The sequence below is a fragment of the Rhinatrema bivittatum genome, chromosome 18, assembly GCF_901001135.1.
Source record: "Rhinatrema bivittatum chromosome 18, aRhiBiv1.1, whole genome shotgun sequence".
Lineage (NCBI taxonomy): Eukaryota > Metazoa > Chordata > Amphibia > Gymnophiona > Rhinatrematidae > Rhinatrema > Rhinatrema bivittatum.
In genome coordinates this window covers 55,050,676-55,071,438 of record NC_042632.1, presented here as the reverse complement: position 1 = coordinate 55,071,438, position 20,763 = coordinate 55,050,676, and the positions used below count along the sequence as shown (strand labels likewise).

The following is a 20,763-nucleotide window of genomic DNA, read 5'->3' as shown; positions in this document are numbered from 1 at the left end:
CAAGCAGCTGACGTAGGTCCTCAGTATGTTCACTAAACCAAGGTGAACCAGTCTGATTCCTCGCTTAAACGAGGAAGCCTAAGCCAGCGAGGTACAGAGAGGACCAGAGACTTGCTTGGCTAGCCAGCCAGATCTGCCAACTGAGGGCATGGCCAAAACTCCCATCCTATAGGAGAGCAGAGCTTTGCAGGACTGATGGTAAATCAGCAGCCAGAACCATGACATATGGTGATCAAGGAATATATTATGCAGTACTCTTATTTTCATTTATTGGCGAATGATATAAATATTTATAAAGGTGACGTCAATTAATTATTACCATCTCCCGCGCCGCGACGATGCAATGTACCCGATCGCGGTTTCATATTTTAAAGAGTAAATGCGGATATCCCAGTCAGATAAAGAAGAAATCATATCCAGTCAGAGGAGTTCCTGAGGCAGCTTTGGACGCGAAACGTGGACACGTCGAACTGTACTCTGCCTCAACCAAGAAGGTTGCACCCCCGCCCCCCCCCCCCAACTACCCCTGAAAGGGAAGTACTGCAAAATTACTACTTTCATATTAATGCCGGAGGGTATATCTTATAGAAAAATATGAGTGGACTTTAAAGACCTATGATTAAAGATGATCCCTTAAGCGGCTTGAAAAAGAGCAGAAATGCCCATAGAGACCGCGGGATGTTAGGAAGGTCTATAAAATAGCAATGGGATTTAGCTTCAAAATTTTTGATTCAGTTGAAAAACGTGAAGGTAATAACTAATTGACGTCACCTTTATAATCTGGTGATCAAGTACATCTTGGGTGTTTCATTTCAGATTATGGAGCAGGGGTGGGAGATTTTGCCCCCAGAAGTCTCCATTTTTGAGCGCCTTCAGAATTTGGCACCCAAGGCCCGTACCTACGTTGCCTGCACCTAAAGCCAGCCCTGGCTCCCTCTTTCAGTAGCCCTGAAACACAACCTTGTGAGTTGTTATATCCTCCTTCACCTTAGGGTCCCTTCTAGCATTTGCTTCCTGTTCTACTTGTATCGGTTACCGCGTGCCAGCCACAAACGCAGGGAATAACTCTTTAGGGTAGGATTGTGCGTGGAGGCAGCCTCGTGATGCACGTGGCAGATCTTTCAGCAGGAACCGGATTGCTCTGGTGCTTCAGGACTACACAATTTCATGATGTGCTTGCAGCGGGATATGGCTCATCCCTGGGATTAGGGTCTGTCCCACACAGAAGTGGGCAGCTGGTAATATCCCTGAAAGATGACTGTTTGGAAACCTTTCCTACCCAGGCTGCCTGCTGCAAGTGCATTGGTGCTTGTGGTCCTGTTCCTGAAGCCACGGGACAACTGCGGGCGACTGTGTGGCGGAGCTTGAGGCTGAGTGTTGCCCTGACGTTTTCTGTAATCGTACTGAGCTCTCCCTATGTCCTGTATTGTAGTTTGGCGATTCATAGTCGTGGCCTGCAGGGCTCCTGCAGTATTTAATCTCTCCCCATCCTCTTTTTGGATTCTTTTTGCCCCCTCACTTTTTTTTAGGGGGGCTCACAGCCACCCCCAAGTTAATGTATCCAGGGGCCACGCAGCAGGGCTTCCTGGAAAGTCTGTTAAGGGTTGTCACCAGTCAATGGCTGGGACTCCTTCCCTCTCTCTGCCTCCCCCAGGAGCTGTGAACACTGCCCGGGCCAGGGGAAATGGAAGACCGGACTCGGGCACTGGGCCAGTCGCGTCATTCTGTTCTTGTTTATCCCCCATCGCAGAAAGGAATTTTGAGGACAAAACTAGTGAAACCTGGTGGTGGGGGGGTCAGTGTTGGCCTTGAATGCGGCCAGGCAGCTCCCATCTCTGGTATATGCTGTGCTTTTTACCTTGCTTCCCTGGAACTGGTATTGCAAAAGCTAATTAGCAATTCTCCCTGCAGAGGGAATAAATTGTGTATTTCCTTTAAAGGCCTGAGGCCTTGACAATCAAACTCCAAGCAGATGAGTCATTTGAAATTTGGGCACAAAAATGACTTCTGACTGCAAGTTTTCAATTTAGTCTGTAAGTCTTCCTCAGCTGACGTATTACCGCAAGAAATCCAACCATTGACCCATTCATGCTTCAAGGTCCTTGAAAGAGGGGGCTGGCTCTTCCCACGGGGGTCTGGCCTGGGCATTCTGGAGGGACAGTGCACTGGGCCTGGGGAGGAAGGCAGCAGCTGCCAGCCAGCGAGGGTCACTGAAGATGCTCCTTGGGTCAGCCCTCGTACCATGGCACGCAGCCTGGAGAAGGGGTTACAGCAGGAGTACAAAAACCGGTCCAAGATGGAAACTCTAGAACGAAGGTAGACATTTCAGAAGGAAAGCTCCTCCCGTGCCGAGCTCCGCTCACACTCTGCAGTCCCTGGAGGGCTGACGGTGCCAGAACTGGGCATGCCTGCTGCTTCTGGGGCAGGCGACGTTACAATGGGCCAGAGTATTAACCCCCCTTCTGCTGGGTTAATCTCTTTCTTATTGCCCCCTGCTCCCTTCCTTGTCAGTCTATTTGATTTTTATTGCATGCAGGCAGTACAGGTATTAAGTACTTTGAAAGCAGAGAGCTATCTGCCATTCTAGGGCTGCTGCAATGTCGTGCGCTCAGGCTAGCTCGCAGCTTTACCAGCTAGGCTAACAGCCGATGCAATAAGGGGATTAGCGCATCCAAACTCATGTGTAGTTAATAGCGCTCTTCACATGTAAATGCCATGTAGGTGAGGCTATTACCTGTCATGCAAAAAATTGCTGTGCGCCCAACGCGCAGTTTTTAACATGGAAAATTTAACTCCAGCCCTGGAGCTGGCGTTAAGTCTTGCCGTGCGCCAAGGGCTCACTAAAAAAAAAAACCCCCAAAAAATCCTGCTTTCTATGGCTGCTCTTACTTTTAGTGTTGTCGTGATACAAACTAGGAGGAACCACAGAAAGCAGCTACATGAAGAAACCGTCTTGACGGCAGCCAGCTTAGGAAAAGGGTACTCTGTTTCCTAACCCGTGGCTGTGCGCACAGCCACGTCTCCTGGGCTCCCGCTGCTAGGGACGCACAATTGATCTGTAGCGCGGCAGCTCATTACCATAGTGCATCGGCGCCCAGGAGACGTGGCTGTGCGCACAGCCAGGTCTCCTGGGCTCCCGCTGCTAGGGACGCACAATTGATCTGTAGCGCGGCAGCTCATTACCATAGTGCATCAGCGCCCAGGAGACCTGGCTGTGCGCACAGTAAAAGAACAAGGGCCCCCGGTTTGGATGAATGTTTTTACGGCAGTGTGCGGAAGGGGCTTCGTTGCACCTGCTGGGTGGGGTTCAGAGCGACGCCCTGAAGAGATGGGATGGGATCCCGTAAGGGGAAAAGATCTGTTAAAAGCTAACTTGAATTTTTCCTCCCCAAGAAGTGGGGTAGCTGAATGGTTAGAAGAAATGCGATGTGGGAAGCGGGAGGCCCAGGTTCTGGCACTAACGCTGAGTGTGACCTCAGGTACCCACTTCAGCAACGCTGAGCTAAGGGTGTGGAGCATCGTGTAAAAAGTCTTAACCGAGAGTGCAAACGGAGGCTTAAATTAGCACAGGTTTGACCCTTGTGAGCAGTAGCTGCAGGGCTGAAGCCTCGAAGGTTGGCACTGCTGCTCACCAGTTCCAAACCTGTGCCAGTTCAGCGCCCTTTCTGTGTCCTACCATGTGTACAATTTTTGGCAGAGTTCAGAGACGCCTTGGGGACTCTCTTGATGCGCTCCTGAGGAGGATCACCTGCCAGGGGTTGCTCGGACACAGTTATTCCATAGGAAGGTTCGCCCCCTAGGGCCGGCCCGGTGGGATCTGGGTTTAAATCCCAGCTCGGAGCTTCTGGAGCGGTGGAGGGGGTCACCCAATGGCTGGAATGAGGGCTTCCCCGGCCCAGGACTCTCACCGGTGTTGAGTAACAATCCCTGGGCGGCTGTGAGTGAAGGTCCCAGCCCTGGTTCCAAATGAGCGGGAGGAAACTGCTCTCTCCCACCTTCTGCCTGCTCCTTGAGAGACCAGAAGTTCAGGGAGTTTGGTGAAGGATGGATAAAAAATATGAGATGTTTCTAAATTTTACATCACATCATTCATACAAAGGAAATACCAGCTGCATAGACCAAGTACTCGGGGAAATAGGTTTCCTATGGTAAAAATCTGCTTTTGCTTCCAGTTCCCTCCGTGTAAAGCTCGGGCAGCAGCGCTAACCGCCAGTTTGGCTGGGGTGACCTCTTCTGAAGTGAGGTTCGCTTTATCTTCTGCTTTAAAAACCTGGCAGAGTGCAAGTGAAACGCAGCTGCTCTGTGTCTGAGCAGGATCAGGGGGAGATGCTGCCTCTTTCCGGCCTTGCTGTGTGGTGGGTGCTGCTTGGGCTTCTCACTGGCTTCACGCAGATTTCCTTTTATAGTATCTGAATGGTCCAGTGGTGTGGGATCCTGGTGGCTCTCGCCTGCCCTCTGTTTGTTTATAGCAGTGATGAACGAGAGCCTTGGGCACTCGTGGGCTCTGAGCAGGAAGCTCTGCTATTTCCTCTGCCCTGACCATGACGTCAGCAGCAATTCTGGGTCACCACTCTGCTGATTCTGGGTTTATGCAGAAAGAATGTAAACACTTTCCAGATGTTCCAGCAGCTTTTTTTTATTTATAGTCTGCCTCTCGTGATGCTTGAAAGTGGATTGCATTCAGATATTTCCCTATCCCCAAAGGTTTACAAGCTAAGTTGATACCCGAGTCAATGGAAGGCGAAGTGACTTATCCAAGGTCACAAGCTCCCAAAGGCTGTTGATTTAAACTGGCCAAAAGATTTCTAATTCAGTTTTATTTTGCCTGCCACTTCATCTGCCTATCCTCTGTTCCTCCCAGCAGAGCATTGGTTGTTAACGTTTTTCCATCGCTTACTTATCCTCCGTGCTAAGAGAGGCACCGTGTCCGTTACAGCTCCCTTAATGAGGACTTACAAGCGATGGCTTGAACCTGATAACTGTTAGAAAAGGAGATGATACTGAGGGGGATCTCCATAGTCTCATATATAGTCTCATCTGAAGGATTTGGGCATGACTGGAATAGTGCTAAAAAAAAGATTTTGCTGCTTTCTGAAATCGTATGCAGCAAGTGAGAGTTAACCATTTGTCATCCAGCTGGTATTGGATCAAGGCAGGCTTCCCTCAGAATTCTGCCTTATTGGTAACATTACTTATCTGCAGCCTGCTCGCCAGCGGGACTACAGATCGTCCACAGAGATCCAGTAGGGTGTGTTTTGTTTTGTTTTTTTGGTTCTGTATCGATATCCTTGAGTGATGCTTTGCTGGAAGTCTCAGTTGTCTAAAGAGCTATAAAGCAATGAATGGTCAGTGACAGGCAAATGCTTAACATTGGGAAAACCATAAGATATGCCATGCTGGGTCAGACCAAGGGTCCATCAAGCCCAGCATCCTGTTTCCAACTGTGGCCAATCCAGGCCACAAGAACCTGGCAAGAACCCAAACATTAACGACCCGATTTTAAATGGCCAGCGCGTGTAAAAAATGAGGGCTACGCGTGTGGCTGGGCCTTGCACGCGCTGCGTGCATAACCCTCGTTACGCGTACGAGAGCCGGGCCGAAGAAAAGGGGCGGAGCTGGAGGCGGCCGGTACAGCGGCCATTTTCCACTGTACCGGGGGATCGCGTGCCGGCAGCTCCTGAGCTGGCGTAAGTTTAAAAACACAAAACATAAAAAAAGGTAGGGCCTTTCAAGGGGTCAGGGAGGAGAGGTAGGGGGGTAGGAAGTTCCCTCCCAGTCACCTCCTGTTGCCCCCTCTTTACCTCTGTAAATTAATAATGCTGAGTCCATTTCCTTTTGAATTATCTCTTTCCCGCCTCCGCTGCACGCCTTTCCCGTTGTCGTCCCAGTAGAGCCTGACATCGTGCTGCACTTTGAAGTGACGGCAGTAAGAACCTCTCCTTTAAAACTGCGCCCGATGCAACAACGAAAGCCCTACTTTATCTGACGAATGTTTCCACACAATACTGCAAGCAGTACTGCTGTCGGGTTTGGATTATTGTAATTCCCTTTTATGTCAGATTACTACAATCCCACTGAAGGCCCTTCAGGTTATTGAAAAGGCAGGCGTGAGAATAGTAACTCGCTGATCGCTTTACCCCTGAACTTGCAGTCGCTTCATTGGCAGATTAAGATGGTGAAACTGATTCACAGGACAGCTCCCTATGGAAGAGTTACAAAGCGTCTGTGGGTGTGCTGTCCGCATGACCTATATGCTTAGCTGAGATGCCTACGAGAACCTTCTCTCTCTCTCTCTGTGGCAGGATCACAGCTTTGGGATGCTCTTCCTGAGGATATAAGAGCGGACAAGTAAATTACACAGACTTTCCCCCATGGAATGGTGCCCTGGCACAGCGATCCAGTATGGAGATGCCCTCTTGTCCATGCTTCGTTGCTTTACATGACAGCGAGAGTGTGTGTGTGCAATAATAGGGGCTCCGTCCCCACTAAGAGCATTGGCTTGAACTGGGCTGAAGAGCTAATACTTATCCTAGGGCCTGCTCTGTGCCTATGGGAAAATGCTTAGTCAATGGGGGCAGGACTGAGTAATAGAGCGGTCTCCTTGTCTTTCTTTCTCCTTCTGTTGCTTTGCAGGTGCACTCAGAAGGTGGGTGTACGCAGTTCTGCCGAATGGGTTTCAGTTATGAGTTTGGGGCGCGTTGCTGAGTGCAGCTGGGAAGGGGGGGTGACGTCCTGGCACTTATTCACCTGCCTCACGCTGCCTGCTTTTGCCATTTCAGGTTTGACATCTATCGCAAGGTGCCAAAAGACCTCACGCAGCCAACCTATACCGGAGCCATCAGTAAGTACCATGGTCCCCCGTGCTGGGCTGCAAACCACTCACTCACTATTGCTCTGCTTGTGATTCCTGTTTGGCTTTGCTGTACATTACATTATTTCAGGTCTGAGCTGCACAATTCCTCAGACAGTGGATCCCTGTATCTTTTATTTCCTTTCGTGTTTGCACTGCATGTTGGAAGAATGTGGTGTGAATGCCTGAACTCCGACTTAGCACAGTCCTCCCTCCTCTTTCTTTAAAACGGATGGGGATTGTGGGTCTCAAGCCGCCCCCATGTGCGTACTGGTTTGGCCTTGGACCCTGCGTCTGTTCTTCTTCGTGTGACCGCTCCACGCTCTGCTGTAAGGCTTGCGTTTCCTACGCGTCCCGCTGTACATAACAAGCAGCCTCTCGCGTCTCTTGGGCCCCCTCCCTGTGCAGCGCGCTGCCATGACGCGTCCTGGGTGCCACCTCCCTCGCTCGTCCTTTCCATTCAAGCTGGGCTGTCCCTCCGTTTCTTATCCTGTTCTCTGTAAGGGGCTCTCGGATGAGCAGTTTTTATCTGTAAGGACTTTGATGTGGCCACACGTTCTCACCTTGGTGCATCTGCAGGGCACTCCTGCTCCGCTCTGGGCTGATGTGATGTGCTTAGAGGTTTGCACACATTCTGCCAGGCCTGGTTTCATTTCAGGGCTGAGAAAATGCCAAAGTTGCCAGCAATGGAAGTGGAGATGGGGGTGGCGGCAGCTGAACATTGTAATGTTTGGAAGTTGAAAACTTCCCGGTCTCCTTTTTTATTTTGGGGGAGTCAGACTAGCAGAACCCTTTTCCCCTTTCATTTGGAAGTTGGGTGCTTGTACTGTCTGTTTTTATTGAAGTGCTGAAAGTTAAAATAAATGCCAAGCATTTCAGATCGAGATGCTGAAGCCTGGAGCTCAAATCACAAGGTTTTTTTTGTTTTTTTAAGTAGAATGAAAGGAACCGAGCACCCAGAATTATTCAGGCAGGAGAAAGGACACGGCTTCCGTTTTAAGGAATCGAGTGTTCAGGTTCCTCCTTACAAGATGAGTTCATCCAGCTGTGTTCCCCCATGGCACAGCTGGGCACGGGTATGGAAGGGATCCAGATTTAGGGATAAGGGGCTTTTGATGTGCTTTTGGAGGAGAGAAAGGGAGTAGCTTGGATTCGGGGGAGCGCTTGGTGTAGATTCAGCCACAGAGACACAGGTATGAAATGTGGTGCATGGCCGAGATGTTATTTTTTTTTGTGGCAATTTTTGAGAAATCTATAATAGTTTTGAAGTGCGAGTCACTTTTGGCTCATGATTTACAGATTGAATCTGTAAATCATGAGCCAAATCTGAATTTACTGAAGAACCTCTGTTCTTCCACTCTGATCCCTTCTCCGCTAAGCTTAGCATGGGTTTTTGGCCAGTGAGGCTGCCATCTCCACTGCAGCAGCAGCAGCGTCCATGGCAGACAGCTCAGGCTCAATGGCTAATGCAGCCCTATGCTCGTTTTTTTTTTCCTCTCTGACCTGTAACTCTGCTGCTGGGTCATTCTGACTCTGCCAGTTTGCTTAGCATGTCATCGGCTGTTCTGTAGCATCATATCCCTTCCTTTGGTCACCGCCATTGAATTAGCAGTGACTCAGCTGCAGTGACTCAGCCCCTTAGAAAACAGCATTAAACCTCAAACCAAGATTTCTGATAGCAGGTGCTAAGGATTCTTTGTTTTCCTGGTTTAGTGTGGATTATCTGTAGCTCGAGGCCTGTTAGTGTAATTGTGATCCCTTTTTATTAATTCATGGTTTCCTTAGGTAGGACCTCTCTGAACAGGGTGTGTTTGCTTACTGCCCTACAGGGGTGATCCTTACCCAGACAGGGCACCGAGTGCTAGCAGAGGTCCTGCCCACAGGGAATTAGAGACAAAAATGGATTGTGTTGTTTTTTTATTTTTAATTTGTTTTTCTGACTGCTTTTAAATGGCAGCTGAACTCTCAATATAGTAAACAATCAATGCTCTTAACCTAGAAATGGTTTCAGTAACATTTGTGTTCCTACCCAGCGCCATTGCTAAGCAATCTTGTTATCTTGGATTGTTTTGCAGTTTGCTCTTCCCCCAATTCTGCATGAACTTAACCCTTTGTTAGTCGTGGGATACAGAGCCTTTTTTATTTTAGGCTGCTGGTTCATTCCCACCTTCCAGTCCCACATCATTCCTGTCTAGGGAAGGAACCTTTTATAATTGTGTGGCTTCACTTTGTACAGCAGTGTTCGCAGTTGGATACCCTCACTCCTAGCCATATCTCTAAGACGTGGCTTCTGAGAACCCTCTAGATCTCTAGCTTGAGGCAGGAGCTGGGTGAGACCCATGACGAGGCAAGACCGCCTGAGGCAGGTGAGAACTAGCTTTTCTATTGTGCTCCTAAGCCTTTTAAACAAAAAAAAGCAGAAACACAGGTGGTGCAAGAGTTCCCAGGGCTTAAATATAATCTGAGCAGTCACTGCTAGGCTGACGAACCTCCCTTAGGACTGGCATGGAGCCGGGTCAGGAAGGATCTCCATGGTGGGCTTGCTCTGTTTGCTGCCTGCCTTGCTAGTAACGTGCGGCGTTCTGGCTGGGAGAGCCGGGTGGGGCTCTTCCATGCTTGGGTTGGCAGGGTCACTGGGAGAACCTCTCATCGTTTTGGGTAGGGAAAGGATGAAGAGAGGCTTGTACCTTGCCAGGCTCCATTTTATATGCCATAAACTATAAGAACAGGTCCAACCGTAGAGGGTTTTCCCTGCCTCCCAGACCTCAGTCAAGAGGATGTCATCCATTTAGTGCTTCTCTAGGGATCCTAAGACTTAGGATAATTTGGATCTGCAGGAAAGAATCTGAAGTTTATGCTAATTGAACACTTTTTTTCTGTCCATACAGTCTCCGCTGTTAGCCTGTGTCCTGCACACGCTCTCTCTACGGTCAGCGATAAAGGATTGGTTTAAGCTGAGCCCTGATGGTGACCCGCTGCGGGTCCTGTGTGCGTCAGCTGCTGCTCACTTGACGAGAGAGCGTCCATTTTTATTGGGGGGGGGGGGGTTCTTTTCTTACCCTCCCTTCTAAGCTGATGCATCAGGCACCCAAAGAAAACGCCTCTCTCGGGAGCTGTCACATCTTTAGTAAGGGGACAGTACCTCCCTATTTCCATGCCTTTCTGCTTAAAAGTTGTTATAAGGTGTCAGCAAGTGCCTGAGTAACCTCCTCCCGCTCTCATCTGTCATCCACCTTTTGTCCAGTAAAATGTGTAGTCAGAAACACAAAATGTAACTAAAGTGTTCAATTAAGCATGAAACGCCAAATAAAAAGCAGAACCCGACTTCAGCCAATGTTTCTTACAAAAGCCTGCTTCATAGTAATGATGGCAGAAACAGGCCAAATGGTCCATCCAGTCTGCCCAGCAAGCTTCCTATGGTGGTAATTGCCACTCTGTGCAGGTTACCCCCATGTTTCTGTTAAGGGCAGTAACTGCCGCTCTGTGCAGGTTACCCCCATGTTTCTGTTAAGGGCAGTAACTGCTGCTCCGTGCAGGTTACCCCCATGTTTCTGTTAAGGGCAGTAACTGCCGCTCCATGCAGGTTACCCCCATGTTTCTGTTAAGGGCAGTAACTGCCGCTCCGTGCAGGTTACCCCCATGTTTCTGTTAAGGGCAGTAACTGCCGCTCTGTGCAGGTTACCCCCATGTTTCTGTTAAGGGCAGTAACTGCCGCTCTGTGCAGGTTACCTCCATGTTTCTGTTAAGGGCAGTAACTGCCGCTCTGTGCAGGTTACCCCCATGTTTCTGTTAAGGGTAGTAACTGCCGCTCTGTGCAGGTTACCCCATGTTTCTGTTAAGGGCAGTAACTGCTGCTCCGTGCAGGTTACCCCCATGTTTCTGTTAAGGGCAGTAACTGCCGCTCCGTGCAGGTTACCCCCATGTTTCTGTTAAGGGCAGTAACTGCCGCTCTGTGCAGGTTACCCCCATGTTTCTGTTAAGGGTAGTAACTGCCGCTCTGTGCAGGTTACCCCCATGTTTCTGTTAAGGGTAGTAACTGCCGCTCTGTGCAGGTTACCCCCATGTTTCTGTTAAGGGCAGTAACTGCCGCTCTGTGCAGGTTACCCCCATGTTTCTGTTAAGGGTAGTAACTGCCGCTCTGTGCAGGTTACCCCTATGTTTCTGTTAAGGGCAGTAACTGCCGCTCTGTGCAGGTTACCCCCATGTTTCTGTTAAGGGCAGTAACTGCTGCTCCGTGCAGGTTACTCCCATGTTTCTGTTAAGGGCAGTAACTGCCGCTCCGTGCAGGTTACCCTCATGTTTCTGTTAAGGGTAGTAACTGCTGCTCCGTGCAGGTTACCCCCATGTTCCTGATAAGGGCAGTAACTGCCGCTCCGTGTAGGTTACCCCCATGTTCCTGATAAGGGCAGTAACTGCTGCTCCGTGTAGGTTACCCCCATGTTTCTGTTAAGAATAAGTTATCTTTACGTGCTCAAGCCGGACCGATCTCAGTCTCAGGAGAAATTCATACAAACAGGATGCTTGCTTTCTCTCGTCGTATTGCTCTTGGGACATTATTTTATCTCTGTCTTGCCTTTATATCTTTCAGGACATAATGTACTCTGGGTCTGTATGTGTTTAGGAGAAGGGAGATAGATGAAGGGTCCCTTATGTTTAGAGTACAGGGTGGTATGGGAAGATGGGAGTGCGTTGTCATGGCTGGTTAGTGATTTATACTTCTGATAACTGCCTCCTGCTCAGTGAGTCACAGTGCTGGTGAGTGAGCAATGTTTGCTTAGAGCAGGTGTCAGTTGTACAGGCCTGTGTTCTGCTTACCCCGCCTTTCGTCCAGCTGCCTGTATTATTTAGCTGTGTGTTGGTCTCAGACTTATAGGACTAGCAAAAGGGATCAAGAAACTTAAATAAGAATTGCCATACTGGGTCAAACCGAGGGTCCATCACGTCCACTATCCTGTTTCCAACAGTGGCCAATCCAGTTGAGAAGTACTTGGCAGGATCCCAAATGGTAGATCCCATGCTGCTAACACCCAGGGATAAGTAATGGCTTTCTCCAAGTCTACCTGGCTAATAACACTTTATGGACTTCTCCAGGAACTTGTCCAAACCGTTCTTTAAAAACAGCTATAATAAACTACGTTTACCACATCTTCTGGCAAGGAATTACAGAACTTTCTCCGATTAGTTTTAAATGTGCCACACGCTAATTTCATGGAGTGCCCCCTAGTCTTTCTATTATCCGAAAGAGTAAATAACCGATTCACATCTACCCGTTCTAGACCTCTCATGATCTTAAACACCTCTATCATATCCCCCCTCAGTCGTCTCTTCTCCAAGCTGAACAGCCCTAACCTCTTTAGCCTTTCCTCATAGGGGAGCTGTTCCATCCCCTTTATCATTTTGGTTGCCCTTCTCTGTACCTTCTCCATCGCAATTATATCTTTTTTGAGATGCGGCGACCAGAATTGTACACAGAATTCAAGGTGCGGTCTCACCATGGAGCGATACAGAGGCATTATGACATTTTCCGTTTTATTCACCATTCCCTTCCTAATAATTCCCATTTGCTTTTTTGACTGCCGCAGCACACTGAGCCGACGATTTCAATGTGTTATCCACTATGACACCTAGATCACTTTCTTGGGTGGTAGCACCTAATATGGAACCTAACATTGTGTAACTATAGCATGGGTTATTTTTCCCTTATGCATCACTTTGCACTTAACCACATTAAATTTCATCTGCCATTTGGATGCCCAATCTTCCAGTCTTGCAAGGCTCTCCTGCAATTTATCACAATCCACTTGTGACTTAACTACCTTGAATAATTTTGTGTCCTCTGCAAATTTGATCATGTCAGTCCTTGTACCCTTTTCCAGATCATTTTTAAATATTAAAAAGCACCGGTCCCAGTTCAGATCTGAGGCACTCCACTATTTACCTTTTTCTTCTGAGAAAATTGACCATTTAATCCTACTCTCTGTTTCCTGTCTTTTAACCAGTTTGTAATCCACAAAAGGACATTGTCTCCTATCCCATGACTTTTTAGTTTCCTTAGAAGCCTCTCATGAGGGACTTTGTCAAACACCTTCTGAAAATCAAAATACAATACATCTATCGGTTCACCTTTATCCACATGTTTATTAACCCCTTCAAAAAAATGAAGGAGAATAGTGAGGCAAGACTTCCTTTGAGTAAATCCATGCTGGCTATTCTCCATTAAATCATGTCTATGTATGTGTTGTGTGACTTTGTTCTTTAGAATGGTTTCTATGGTTTTTTCCAGCACTGAAGTCAAGTTCACCCATCTATAGTTTCCCAAATCACCTTCGAAGCCCTTTTTAAAGATCTGTGTCACATTGCCCACACGCCAATCTTCAAGTACAGCAAACAGTTTTAATGATGTTATCAATTGTTACTAATAGATTTGCAATTTAATTTTTTTAGTTCTTTCACAACTCTTGGGTATAAACTCTCTGGTCCAGGTGATTTGCTTCTTTTTAGTTTTTCAAGCTGCCTTTTTAGATCATCCAGGTTCACCATGATTTTGTTTCAGTTCTTCATAATCATCACCATTGAATACAGTTTCTGGCACAGGAATCTCCCCAACAATCCTCTTCAGTAAACACCTAAGCAAATAATTCATTCAGTCTTTCCGCATAATTTTGTCTTCCCTAAGTGCCCTTTTAACCCCTTGATCATCTAATGATCTAACTGACTCCCTCACAGGCTTCATGCTAAATGTATTTTAAAAAGGTTTTATTGTGAGCGTTTCCTCTATAGACAGCTTCTTTTCAAATGTTTTGCCTCCCTTATCAATGTTTTACTTCTAACTTGCCAGTGTGTTTGCTTTTTCCTATTTTCTTCAGTTGCATCTTCTTTTTTTTCTCCCAATTTTTGAAAGTTCTATAAGGTAAAATAGCCTCTCTTACCTCTCCTTCTAGCCATACCAGCAGTTCTTTGGCCTTTCTTCCACCTTTTCTAATGCATGGAATACATCTGATCTGAGCTTCCAATATTGTTTAAAAATACCATGCCCATACCTGATGTAAATCCGTAACCTTTTATAATGGCACTTCTTAAATTTTATTTTCTAACTATTTTCTTCATTTTATCAAAATCTCCCTTTTTGAAAGCTAATGCTAGAGCAGTTGACTTACTTAATGTCCTCCTTCCTGTCATTTAGTCAAAGTTGATTGCATTATAATCATTGTTGCTGAGTGACCCCACTATTCTTGCACCAAATCCTGTGTTACACTAAGAATTGGTTCTAAAATGACTCCCCACCCCTCGTCTGTTCCCGCACGATCTGCTCCATGAAGTAGTCATTTATTGCATTTAGAAACTTTACCTCCCTAGCAAGTCCTGATGTGAAATCTCCAATTTATTATCTTGTTGCCAAATTTGTTAGCTTTCCTAATTTTTGTTAACATTTTGTCATCCTTGTGTTCCTTTTGCCCAGGTGGATGGTAGTGTATCCCCACCGCTGTACTCTTTCCCCATCATACAAGGCATTTCCTCCCATAAAGATTCTACTATGCATCTAGTCTCCTGCAGGATCTTTATCCTGTTGAACTCTGTGCCAGCCTTCCTCCTCCACCTCAGCTTGGAGGAGGAGGGCTGGTGCTTTATGATAGGGATGGCATTGCCATTGTGGTATTATTTGTACCCTGGTACAGCACTGTCCCATTGGTTATCCTCCTTCCACCAGGTCTCTGAGATACCAATAAGTCTACCTTTTCATGCAGGGCTATGCATTCAAACTCTCCCGTCTTACTTTTTAAACTTCTGGGATTAGCATACAGACATCTCAAGGTATGTTTTTTGTATTCATATATGCAACTTTCCTAGCAGTTAACAGCGATAATTTGGAATCTTAACTCTGTTCTTTACTTATAGGCACATGGACTACTTTTGTTTTTATTGGAACCTCTCTGTCTGGATGCTCTCTCCTGTTATTTTAGTAACCTTTGAAGATGCCCAGCTGAGCAACTGTTGGCTTTCCCCCATGTTCTAGTTTAAAAGCTTCTGCATCTTTTTTTAAAGGTTAGTGCCAACAGCCTGGTTCCAATTTAGTTAAGCTGGGGCCCATCCTTTCGGAATAGGCTCCCCCTTCCGCCAAAACGTTGCTCAGTTCCTAAGAAAACTAAAGCCTCTTCCTTTCACCGTGAGAATATTGCACTGGCTCTCTTTTCTATGGAGGAATTATGGTCTCTGAGTTGTATGCATTTTGTAACTGTAGATTAGAGATGCACAGTGGTATGTAAAATAAAAAATATGCAAGCACTGTCAGACTCCTACTGCTGATGGCAAACAATAAGAGTCTGCTACTCTATGTTCTCCTGCCTGCGTATTGTGTATCTGTAATGTAATGGTCCTCTGGACCTTGCAGCCCTGTTCCTAGTTCTTGCTGTCTCCCCCCTTATCGTAGGGAACTGCCTACCCCCCCCCCCCCCCCCGCTCTGTATGAATCATAGCAATAATCCAAGAAGCCTAAAAATGAATGTAATGACCCTTGAAGTAGTAAAACGAAATCTATCAGAATATCCCCCAGATGTGTTTATATTCTGCACAATCATAGACTCTAGGTGGATATCACCCAGATCTTTTTACAGATAGCAACTTTGGTGATGTCGCTTGCATACTTTAAGTTGCAGATTGTTTCTGGCATCTCCAGATCTCCATTGAAAATGGGACACTTTTTTTTTTTTTTTTTTAATTTTTTTTGTCTCGTGCTGCTTTTGCTTTTGTTCATGTTTTTGGGATGTTTGTGTACATTTTGGGGCTTGTCTTACAGCCGCCTTTTCTGAAGCATTCTGGGATCTGTGAGCATATCTTAAATAAAACAGAGCAGCATGCTGCGGAGTAGGGGCTGAAATGAGCAGGATGGGTTTTAAGTGGGATAAAGGTCTTGGTTTGGGCCCGCACAGAGAAGGAAAGTCTCTTTTTCTGCCTACAAAATGTTCTCTGCTGCTGGTTTACTCATCCCTGCTTGCCTGTCTTGCAGTTTCTGTGTGCTGCTGCCTGTTTATAATGTTCCTGTTCCTGTCTGAGCTAACAGGATTCATTACCACGGAAATGTAAGTAAAGTGCTCCATTTGCTATTGATTGTTCCGTAGCGCTGCCGTTAGCCCTGTCTGCATGTGACTGAATGCATGCTCCTCCGTGAGGGCCTCATGAATGGGCATCGTTAGCGGTGTTAACTGATTTTTCTCCCTCAAAGCCAAGGCTCTAGTAGCTGCAGAAAATTTGACAACTCTACCTGCCCTTTAGGTGATCCGTGTGACGCGAGTTGGCTCTCACGGCAGGTCTTTACGTCGCAGTGCCATCATAACATAAAGCGAGCTGGGAACCCATCCCGTACGCAGAGTGACCAGCTCTGATCCTTGAGGGCCTCAAACGCGCCTGATTTTAACAATGGCCAAGGTAATGGCATGAGCTAGAGGAGCGTCCTTAAGCTAGCTCCCGGCTTTCTGGAAATGCCACTCTAGGATCTAGTGCCAGCCCTCAAGGATCAGTGCTGTGCAAATCTGCCTCAGAGATTGGTGCTTCCCAGTGAGGGGAACATACGGTGCAAGTCTGACCCATTTTTGCTTCTGAAATAATAGGTTTCAGTTATGGGTGATGTCAGTCTGGTGCCTTCTATACATTTGGGACTTTTAAAAGCAAGCTTTGCATATAATGTGTGCTATTTTCAGAAGCATGCTTAGTAAACGAGAATAATGTGTCATCATTTAGAAATGTTACTATCAAGCTAGCTTTTTTTTTTTTAAATTCTTGACGCTCGCCTCCCTCCCTGAAGCTAATGTGCGAGCGGCCATGTTGGCGAGAGTGGCGCATTACCTCTGCTTTGCTGGATCGGTTTGGTCCGTAGGATCCCAGAGCATTTCATACTGCAGGGGGCACAGTACTCATTTTCAGGTGCAATTTTTAAAAATATTTTAGAGTAAAAAGAAAAGATTAATTGAAAGTGGATTTTGGAGGTAAATATCTTTAATTTCCTTGGAACCCCAAGTAAAGAAACTAATTAAAAAAAAAAAAAAAAACAGCAAAAAAAGAACCAATGAGAGGACAATCTTAACTGCTATTCCTTCTTTTTTTTTTGTTTAGAGAGCAGCAGACTTGGCCGTTCTCCAAGGATGTATTTTTAGATTGAACTGGTGCCAATGATCTTAATCTTTCAGTTAAAATACCCTTTTTTTTTTTTTTTGTAGCTAACCTGTTTTGCCCAGAACTTCCTTCTCCGTCGCACCTCCTAAGTGGCAGGATCAGTATGAGGAAGTGCCGGGGCATTTCTGCTCCGTGCACATTCATCTGCTCTGTATGTGCTGAGCAAATCCACAGAAATCGTATTGCAACATGGCTGACTCACAGCTTAGCCCCTGCGCGCCAGTGGCCCATAACTCTTTTATTTATTTTCTCTGTAACAGAGGACGTTCTTCAGGGTCCTGAAATCCCCTGCGGAGAAGCGAAATCTAGGGGGGGGAAATGCTCCAAAGGAAACCTGGCATAAAAGCAGTAATTGCAAATTCCACTTGTGAGCCCTTTTGTTGTTACATCCGGGCAGGTCCCTTACAGTCTGGGCACAGCAAGAGTCTCTCGGACTGATTCTCACCCACCTCATATACCCTGCCTGCGGGATGTCTAAACAAGGATTGAAGTGAGAGTCCAGGGAACTGCTTAAGGACACTTAAAAGTAATTTAGTCTAAGTTTCTAAAAATGTGGTGCAGAGTGAATAAGGGAGCACTGCAGATGATGTGCGTCTCACTTCAGCGTGCGTTGTGGCAGGTATATGTATATATATATATATATTTTTTGTTTGACAGGAATTGTTCTAAATGTATCTGTCTGCTGTCACTTTAGGGGAGGACACGTCTGTTCATTCTGATTGAGCTTAGGATGCGGAGCCGGGTGCCAAACTGTGGCACTTCACTATCACAACCGCAGTGAATATTCATTCGTGTACATAAACTGACTCTCCGCTTATGGCTAATTTACATATTACAGTGGTTTTCCTGAAGATCAGCCCGCTCTCAGCCTCTATGGATCTGGCTGAACCTTAACCAGCCAGGTGTTTGGCTATCGTGGGCTAAGCCAGGCCATGCCCGCTTCTCTTCCTGAAGCCATAGCTGCATGGAGCCAGGAGCCCCGTGTTCTGGTTTTGCAGGGGGCCAAGTTATTTCAGGACTTTGCAGTGAGAGTGGAGGATGGGGGGTTGGGAGCACTGATGGGAAGGTACCCGAGAGGGTAATGCGGCTCTCAAGAGCAGAGGTGCTGGGGGAGGGGTGGGCGAGAGAGAAATAAGATGGGATGAGGAAGATGGAGAAGCAGGTGCTGGATGGAAGGGAGAGATACAAAGGGAGGACAGCACTCACAAACTGAGCAATGAGGGTAACACAAACCATAGGCAGACATGGGATAAGAGCATTGTATGTTCACTTAGGGTTGTATTAATTTTAAATTTGTAGTCCGTCTTTCCGAATAATGCATTCTTAGTATTCAGGTAGAAAGAGCTTACAGTCTGAGGGGTAGCTGAGGCAATGGGTGATAAATGGCTTGCCCAAGGTCACAGGGAGTGACCCTGGAGGAACTGCAAGAAGCCGAGCCAGAGTCCTCAGCGGAGACTCGGTGCACATGGAGTTTTCTACCCCCACCCTCAGCATCCCCCCTCAGCTAGCTCTGAAGGATAAGCTGCCGGGAAGCTGCCAGGACCTTTCAGCACTATTTTAAGATCACACTTTTATGGTGGTTTTAGCTTAGTCAGATTTCCCAGGAAACTTTGTGTGTGAGTTTTTGTATTTCTTGAAAAAATATCTTTGTATAAATGAAAAGGGTATCAAAAAGGTTTTGGAGGTTCCAACATTTGTTTTGCTATCAAATTTAAAAAAAAAACAAAAAACCTTTTTGTATATGAATGAATTGTTTCTTGTAGGAATTTGGTTTTTCTGCAGAGACCACATTCAGGTGCGAGGAGTTTGTGTTTAACAGGTCTGGATGTAGGAATGTAGTGAGTCCGCTAGGCTTGAGGGGCTGCACCCCCTGCTGGCTCCTCACCAGCCCATTGACAAACTTGGCAGAGCTCCTAGAAGGTAAAGCTTAGAGCTCTGAAAGTCCGAGCAGGACTTTGTGTCCATGCCTGCTGCTCTCTTGCAATATTTGTTTTCACCCTATCTTTGACGTGGTCCACAGGTCGATAAAAGTGACTTTCAGCAGTGTGCAAAGCTTGGGGTGATTCATCGGGCGCAGAGGATTGCACTGCACACTGAGATCCAGCCAGAAAGTAATGTCAGCAGGTAAAAAGAGGGATTTTCAACCAGCAAACTGAGCAGCCTTCACCTGGAAGTCTCTGAAAGAATCTATTGCAAGAAATGCACAGATCTTTTTTTTACAAAGTCTTTTCTGTCCCTGCCATTTAAAAAAAATGTATTGGAAAACGGACGCCTGATGCATTCATGATGCTGGGAAGGTCACCAGATATAAAAGATGAGCTGCTTGTGGCCCTGTGGCTGCTGCAGTTTGGACATTGCAGGAGGGAAGCTGAAATCCACACATTAATGTGAAAAGAAATCCCTAATTCCCAGTTGCAATAGAACATACTGAAAATCGGGAGTGGGAACCGTGCCATTTGTATGACTTCTCCCATTAGCACAAATCCCACCGTCCTATTTCCTGCCTTGGTCACTTCCTCAGGCTCATAACTGGCCTACTAAGGAATTCAAGCTGAGTTGCTCTGACTTATCCCCATGTCACTGAGCTTCCGCTTTAATTGTCTTTTGAGTTGTCCTCTGTCTGGCTGATACCTTTGTCGTGAAAGTCATAGCTCTCCATGAAGGCCCTTAGTAAGCTCTGAGCTATGCCACAGACATTTACCCTACTGACCGTGCAGGAAGTTACTTCTGGTTGTGGAACCTGAAATTCGTGGCACTTCCTGGGAGTGGCTGATATCATCCTGCAGACCCATTCAAGGCAGTTATTAGTATTTGACTCATTAATTTAGGAAATCCTGTAGTATTTTTTTTTATGTACTTTTCAGCTTGGAATCAATGACCCTGCATTAGTTATGAAAATATCAGTCTTTTTTGTGAGGTTTTTGTGGAGGGGTGAATGCTGTACTATGTCCACCCCTTTCCTAACTTGGAAAAGACTTCAGCCCATGCTTTTCACTTTCCACTCACGCTTTTTGGTCTCTCCTGGTGTGTCTTTATGTTCCTCCCATCCCAATCTCAAGGTCTTTGGGGGGAGCAGCAAGATGGCAGATGCCTGCGGAACTGGTTTCCTTCTCCATTCTCCAGTACCCGGAGATGATTGCTGAGAGTCCCGGCTGGTGCTTGTACGTTTCTGAAGCCCTGCAGGAATCTGCTGTTTGGGGAAGAGAAGCATTTGCATGCAGTCCGAGTACCTTTCCCACTACAGCAGAGGCTTCTGTGGCTACCATGAAGTCATAAGGAGAAGAGATCCTACTGCCAGATTCAGTGGGCATCTTGCACTGACCTAGTTCTGGGGATTGTAGCCTTGGGAAGGACACAGAAAGAGGGTGTGGGATTAGGATGTGCGGAGTGCCTCGTAATTGATGATGGCACTTACTTTGTCATGCTACTGCCATGTACTTCTGTTTAGGAAACTAGGTTTGGTTTCACCTGATTTCAGCTGCCAGTTATAGACCATGCATCAAGGTGAGATTAGAACTCCTTTGCCAGTCTAAAAGAAAGACGTTCCAAGATGTTGAACAATTTAAAAAAGATGTCCAGAATTGCTGACGTACTTAAATGGCTGTTTCCAGGGGAGTTGCCAACATATTAAATAAACATTTTACACTAAAGTCTTTTTTTTTTTTTTAATTGCTGTTTGCATTTGTGTAACCTTGTGAAGGTAGTAGGACTTCTTCCAGGGACGATGGAGGAATGGATCACCTTAA

General features: G+C 46.5%; 1 protein-coding gene across 3 annotated transcripts in view; it reads left to right on the top strand.

The window, feature by feature from the left end:
• Positions 1 to 20,763, top strand: part of ERGIC1 (endoplasmic reticulum-golgi intermediate compartment 1) — a 67,528-nt gene that overhangs the window by 14,438 nt on the left and 32,327 nt on the right. The window contains exons 1-3 of one of the 3 annotated variants that reach the window (XM_029583327.1): positions 5,509 to 5,687; positions 6,780 to 6,841; positions 15,855 to 15,927. In XM_029583327.1, coding sequence (XP_029439187.1) covers positions 5,524 to 5,687; positions 6,780 to 6,841; positions 15,855 to 15,927 — 299 coding nt within the window. In that variant the 5' untranslated portion in view covers positions 5,509 to 5,523. Of the gene's footprint in view, positions 1 to 5,508; positions 5,688 to 6,779; positions 6,842 to 14,746; positions 14,894 to 15,854; positions 15,928 to 20,763 lie in introns of those variants that run through there. The other 2 variants (XM_029583329.1, XM_029583328.1) reach the window with 2 other exon arrangements.